Source organism: Xiphias gladius, chromosome 18 (genome assembly GCF_016859285.1).
Source record: "Xiphias gladius isolate SHS-SW01 ecotype Sanya breed wild chromosome 18, ASM1685928v1, whole genome shotgun sequence".
Taxonomy (NCBI): Eukaryota; Metazoa; Chordata; class Actinopteri; order Istiophoriformes; family Xiphiidae; genus Xiphias; species Xiphias gladius.
Window position 1 is genome coordinate 27716576 of NC_053417.1, and position 7320 is coordinate 27723895.

Here is a 7320-nt window from a genome sequence, read left to right on the forward strand (position 1 = left end):
AAACGTCTTTGTTGCTGGAATAAATACAAATATATAGTCGTGTAATGGTTTGACGGGTTTCAAAATGGAGCTGCACGCACAGCAAACAAAAATACACGTTTATATCCCTCCCGTCAGCCACAAACACTCCGCGACTAATCCCTGCAATTCACAGATTTCTACCGCCGGAGGGAGCTGCAGTGTTTGTACAGTGTTTACATTAGGACCATTCTCCCGGTTCATTCGACTATGATAATCTGTCACTCTCCCCCGGGGGAAAAAATGTGCTCTCCTCTGCGTCCCTGTGCTGACAATGGACCCACAAGAGCTCCCTGACAAAGAGATATTATCACACTGCCATATGTAATCTCTCACCGAAACTCTTTTGCGGAAACTCGCATAACTCTTTCCTAATCGGTTTCAGTTTCTGGACTAACTTCTGATTTTTTATTTATTTATTATTATTATTATTATTATTATTATTATTATTATTATTATTATTATTATTATTATCATCAACAGCGTATATTTAATGATTATTTTTGGAAGCATGTGTTGTTCGGCATCCTAGTTGATAATAATACAAATTTGAATTTTCCCGGAAAAAAAAAAAAAAAAAAAAGTATACTCGTGAATGCAGACATTGTCCACGTGCAGTACATTATGAGAAAATGGGGACACACCGATAAAAGACCCCCTCCCCACCACACACACACACAGGCACACACACACACCTCCTATATAGGTCCCCCCAGACCGAAAATGGGGTCCTACGACCCCGGTCCGGAAACCGCAGCCTCGCCACGCGAGTGAGCGCTGGGGCGAACAGCGCAGTCACTGTTTGGTCCGTTTGGCCCGTTTGGCCCCGCCCACCCGGCAAAGCCAGGCTACGTCACCATCCCTGCCTATAAAGCCGCCGGCCGCCCGTCGCGTCCAGAAGAAGCAGCGACGATATCCTCTCGGACCTTGGAGGGTTACATTTACCCAAAACTTATTTTCAAATGGGCCCCGTTGCCTAGCGTTTACTTCCCCCAGCCTCGCCGACTGAGTTGAATTGGGTGCCACTGAACATCAAGCACGTCTGGGTCACTGAAAGGTGAGCGTTTTTCCTGTGGGGCCGTGAAATGGTGGTAACGCGTTTTTTTTTTTTTTATAGGGGGTTTCTGTGGTGCGAGCGAGCTAACGATGCTAGCTAGCTTGTAATAATGGCAGCTGTTGTAGAGCTTAACGGTTTTCTTTGTTTTATTTTTTTTTTTAAAAAGAAGAAGGAAAAAATAAACCGCAGATGAATAGACGCTTTATATGCGGTGTATTATCCGTTGTGTTCCGGCTTTCATCCACAGAATCAGGAACAATGGTGACGATACAGTAACGGCAACTGACAATTTTAGTGTCAGCAGATTATTTTTTTTTTCGTCTTTGTTAGAGACAAAATGTCCTCGGTACGGAAAAGGACTCCAACCGTACTGAATTTTTTTTTTTTGTCGCTCCATCCCCTCTTTATTTATACCCATCATGTCCTTAAATGGGGCTGTTATCCTCCTATTTTTCGTGCAACAGATTAGCGTCAAAATGTCGGTTTGGTGCAGTGACAGTCTAATGTAAACAACCGCGGGCTGACGTCAGTGTGTGGAAGCTGTGGACGTGCTGAAAAACCGTAAACATTCAGTTCTGGTTTTATGGAGAACGTATTCCCACCGTGAGACCTGGCCGGTTTATGTGCATATAACGCGTTTTTGTCGGAGGCTTCGAGTCTTGTTTTGTTTTTTTTTGTTCGTTTCGTTATGTTTTCCTCGGATTTCTATCACATTTTATTGCATATACTCAGTGCTGATAGGATTAATCAGTCGATCGACTAATCACCAAGAATTTTGGTAATCAATCAGTGGTTTAAGTCATCAAGCAAAACAGTATAGTACAGTACAGTAAAACGATATAGTATCCAGCTTGTTGAACCCATGTGTCAGTGTCCCTGGAAGAGAATATGAAGAGATTTCTCCCAGGCTTTGGTGAGTAATGTAGCCCAGACTGCTTTTGCTCACACTGTGTGTTTTTTTTTTTTTTTTTCCTCCCCAGGTTTCCATCAAGCACAGAACAGCAACCAACAACAGAAGAATGGCAGCTATTCCAGCAGGCGGTTCACTGGTGGCGACCACTGACTACTACCGAAGTGAGTCTTTCCCCTCGTAGCCTCTTATCACATCAGTGCACAGGACCAAACCAACTCCCTCGTCCAGTTGGGCGACTTACTATTACTCTGCCATTGGATTTACTGCACAGTCCTTCTAGATAAAGCATCAGCCAAGTGGCTAAAGTTTGGATGTAATGAGTCATGGCAGTGCGATTCTCTTTTGAGTTTCCAAGAATCAAAGATGACCAGTATATGTGGGCTATACTCAGGGGGAAAGACTGTGGGTCTCAGGCTGAGTAATCTGTTTAATGCTAATAATAGTGGAAACCAATTAATTGCTTGTATGTGGGTTTTTAAAAAACTACACTCTAAGAATGTAAACAAGTACACTTTCTCAAGGCAACACCCTTCCTCTTTTTTTTTTTTTTTTTTCTGTTAAAAAAAAAAAAATCTCATATCTAGGATAGCTTCAAACCAAACTCTTAAAATCTAAAAACATGAGAGATCACATTATTGGCTTCAGGAATATAATTGGTACCTATCTCTCCATTAAAGTGATGGGATGTACTCTGTGTGTGTTCTGTTTAGATTCCCCGGAGTGCCAAATAGACTTACAACCTGTCTCAGTGAATCGAATCAAAACTGTACATTACAGCTTCAGAATGGCGCCTCAGGCTGTGGTTATCTAACCAGAGGAAAATGGATTTTAATTTTGTTTCCATGTCACCAACCCCCCCCCCCCATTATAGGGCAACAGTTGGGTATTATGCTAGAACATTAAGTTCTCCCTTTGGGTCATAGAAGTAGCCTTTCGGTTTAATCGAGAAAACTGGGACTTCTCCACCACTTACATCTCACTTTTTCAGTTTTGTTGACTGTGATTAAACCAACTCTTTTTCTGCTCATTCTCTCCTCCTGCAGGGCGCATCGGCTCTACGTCCAGCAGCAGCTCTTGCGGCAGTTCAGAGTACAGCGGAGAGGTCATCCCTCACCATCCAGGTGTGTGAGTGTTTGTATCGATGTAAAAGGAAAAAAACAGAAGATTTTTAATTTTCAGCTTAAATATTGACAGTCTTTATAAAAAGGAAAACTCCAGATATTCATCGTTTCCCTGCAGTGTGAAAAAGCCTCTGAATGTGGGTGATTATTGGTTAAACACTAATACTATGCTCCAAATGAACCGAATCAGAACTGCTGCCAGAGGATTTCTGAGTTTGTAGTTTTCAGGTCAGGGAATAACGGTGTTCTACACCAAGACAGATTGTACACTCCTGACAAAAAAGAATGAGTCACTTAAATGACCGTGGTTTTGGAAGGAAAAGTTTGTGCTGCTCAAGGGAAGCAGCAGTCACTGGAGTGTGTAACTGTACCAGATCCAGATGTTTCTGTCAGAGCTCTCGCCCACATCCTCCTTCCTGCGTTTGGGCAACAATTTCATCAGCTTGTGACATTGCTCATTGACCTTATAATATTACAGACAGGACTTCAGTTTTTGCTAACATTAGGATTACTGTGGTTGAGTCAGCTGTTGCCTCAGACCACAGTTACTGTGGTTGAGTCATCATGTAATAAACCTAGTTTAGGTTGTTTCTGTTCGGATCTGGCTCCTTCTGATCTCTTTCTAAAGGGGATTTCTTTAACATGCAACTCCCATTCAGCTCTCCGGTTAGGATTCAGATGTCGGTATTAATATTAAAAGCATCGCATCCTCAGCACACGTGCATTTAGTCCATGGTACACCAGTGTGACCTTCAGCACCAGTTAATAACTGCTGACTTCACCAGTAATCCTGGATCGGGGTCTCAGTCAGCCTTATGTGAAAACCATCTGGCTGACAGTTAAATGCTGGCGCAGCGACATGACAGCATTCCTGTTTTAACCACAGGGTCAGCTTTTTAATGGTTTCTGGGTGTCAAAATTGTCACGTAGCCACACATGACAGTGTGGCCACACACAACACACAGACTACATGAAAGTAGGTGAAAGGGGAAAGCTGGGTGTGTGTATACACCCAGTTCAGTGCACATGACTTACATTCCGGTTTATTCTTTTAGTTGTATGGAATTCAGTATTGTAGTTATACTTCTGGAGCTCATTTGGATTGCACGAAAATAATAATTTAGACCTTTTAATTTTGTGCAGTATAAAATGCAGGGAACTAGATAAGGGTGGTGACTCCTCACATATATAGTGTATACAACTCTTGACTGGTAGCAGTTCAGGAATCAACTTGACCTAGAAGCTAATTGTAGAATACAGTAGGTATACTGTAAATATAACTGCCTGTATGTAAATGCAGCTGCTCAGAGACTTATCGAGGTATCGGTGTGTTTGACACGGAGCCAAACACGTAGCCGGGTCCTGAGAGGGGAAACCTGAGTCATTTCCTCCACAGACTGTGGCTCATGAAACACACACTTACTCTTCAGGCTGCTGACTCACTTCAGTTACTACAGTTGCCGGTACTTTTCCCAGCTCATAATAAGGAGCAAAGTAGCTTTAATCCAGTGAGGAATGTCAACCTTCCTCCACGCCGTCCTAGAATGTAAAAGTGTTAAATTAATAAAGGGAGTGACTCCTACTGGAATTTAATGGCATGGTTGGCATGAGCTGTATTGGCCTGAACAAAGAAAAAAAGGGGCTGACTAAACAATTCAAAATTACACTGACAGTTTATACAGAAAGCAGCTGCCACTGTATTTAATTTAGATTTTAAGTCTTATGCCTTAATTATCTGTCTCCACAGGACTCCCCAAGCAGGACTCTGGCCATTGGTGGTCCAGTTTCTTCTTTGGGAAGCAGCCAGGGATGACCCCACTGACTGAGGAGGCACAGCTGAAGTAAGTCTAAGCGCACACACACATTGCCGACTCACCCCTAACGCTGCCACTGTATTTGAATTCTTTTAATCCTGGTCATAATCTTCATGGTTCTATAATGAAGCACTGACTTTGTTAGAGTATCCACTATTCAATTTGGATTTATTCTACTTCTTCACCTTTAACCTGCAGACAAGTCGGGGCCAGCTTTGTACATTATGTTAAACAAAGCAGTCGTTGTGCTGGTCTTCCACTCAAACCTCTGGAAATCTGTCTTGGTTTGTCCCTGTGTGAATTAGTCAGTCCTTACAGTATCGAGAATAGCTTTTCTCAATCTCTCTCTCTCCCTTTCGCTCAGGGCGGGGGTTCCAGGTGCGGTGACGAATGGTCAGATCACCTGCGTTGCCAGGGAGATGGTGATGCAACGCCAGGTGAGTGAGAGCAGCGATGCAGGAACCCCCACCTCCTCCTGATCCTGCAGTCTCACTCCTATCCACACCGCACCTCGGTGGAATAGAACCAACAACCAACGCTAGGTGACGGGAGGATGTCCCGTTTACAACCTTTAGTGTTTTTTTGTTTTTGTTTGTTTGTTTTTTGTTTTTTATATATTATTATTATTCATTGTAGTATAGGCTGCATTATTTGTTTTTGTTTTGGTAACCTTGTTTTTTTTATTGACAACCCCCCCAAAAAAAGAACTGAAAATAAATAAATAAAAAAAAAAAAAAATGATGATAATGATGCAACTGAAACTTTTTTTTCTTTTTTTTTTTTTTTTTTTTTTTTAACATTTGTACTGTTCTGTGTTTGTAATACTGTGGTGAATAGACACAGTGTGGTGCATACACATCCACATGCCTTTTGTTAGACATTTTTCACTTTGTCACCCTGTGATTGCAAATGCAATAAAGTAGACTCTCGCAGCCTAATGTTGTGTGTAGGGTTTCACTGTTTGTTCTTCTCATACACTACATTAAAAGCAAAAGTGTGCCTAGAGCGTACAATTACAAAGAAAATATAAATATTACTATAGAACTTTAATTTGAACACACTATTTGTCCCAGCACACCTACGGCTTTAACTATGGTTTTCAGAACACACTTTTATTTCTTTAATTTGTGAAGTGATTTGTCTGTAGCTTTTGGTTGAAATAGCCCTATAAAGGACCTGGCGATGAAAGTGTCTGTGTTTGCCAGGGAGTGGTTCACTGGTTTTGTACAGGGCTATTCCAGGAACAAAGTAAACACTGAAAGAGCAGCACTTCATGTCCTCTTAACTGCTGTTGCTGGTGAACCCAGAGTCTGGACTTGAGTTGCATGACTGGTGCCAGCATTTGTTCCATGTCACCTCTCTTTTCCTTTGACTCCTCACTGTGAACTGTCTGAAAAGCAGAAACCGCTAAAAAGGATGTAGGCCTATTGTTGAAACGTTTCTTTACCTCTGACCTGCATTGACATATTAAAAAAAAAAAAAAATTGTTGACGAGATGGGCACAGCTGCTACACTTTGCTTCTGGAAGAGGCCAAAGAAAGGTGTCATCAGTTCAATATTTAATCTCAGAATCATTGGTTGCTTTATTTTCTTAGCTGTGGCCAAACATGGTATCACTGCAGTATTCAGATAGGATAACAAATTTTGACAGCTGTAACTTCAGTGTAATGTAATTTGTGACTTGAGAGGACAAAAAAAAAAGGAAAAAATATTGTCAGGTGAGGTTTTAGTGCTCCAACGCTTCCTATACATTAAACTTGGTCCTATCACAGCTATCATAATTTTAGACTTTTTCCTTTATCTAATATCGGAATCTGAATATACTGGGTCACAATTTTTTATTAACACCTATGAAAATACAGTATGATTAAAAAAAATAAAAACACCTACAGTAAAAAAAAAACAGCTTAAATTACTTTTCAGATCACAAAATACATGTCTCACAGATTAGGTGTAAGAACTGTATATAAATTATATTTGTAACTTATTATATACAGGCTGAAATGTAACACGTGACAAACTTTCCTGCCTGGCAGTATGCGCTCATTGAGCACTTTATTAGGAACACCATCCTAATCCTGGGTAGTTCCTCCCGTCTGCTCTCAGAACAGCCTCAGGTCTTCGTGGCCTGGATTCCACCAGATGTTGGAAACTTTCCTCTGAGATTCTGGTCCATGTTGACCTGATTGCATCACATCATTTCTGCAGATTTATCAGCTGCAGATTCAGGCTGCCAGTCTCCTGATCTACCACATCCCAGAGGTGTTGTACTGGATCCAGATCTGGTGACTGGGGAGGCCACTGAAGTTCACTGACTCATTGTTATATTCATAGAACCCGTTCGAGAGGATTTTTGACACGGCGCATTATCCTGCTGGAAGTATCCATTAGAAGATA

At 41.5% G+C, this 7320-nt stretch overlaps 1 protein-coding gene across 1 annotated transcript; it reads left to right on the forward strand.

Moving 5' to 3' along the window:
- Window positions 1–901: 901 nt before the first annotated feature.
- On the forward strand, window positions 902–5595 carry ppdpfb (pancreatic progenitor cell differentiation and proliferation factor b). The gene is made up of 5 exons (XM_040154085.1): window positions 902–1075; window positions 2056–2149; window positions 3032–3109; window positions 4857–4950; window positions 5288–5595. The coding sequence occupies exons 2-5, from the start codon at window positions 2095–2097 to the stop codon at window positions 5400–5402; spliced, it is 342 nt and encodes a 113-aa protein (XP_040010019.1). The 5' UTR covers window positions 902–1075; window positions 2056–2094; the 3' UTR covers window positions 5403–5595.
- The last annotated feature ends 1725 nt before the right edge of the window (window positions 5596–7320 follow it).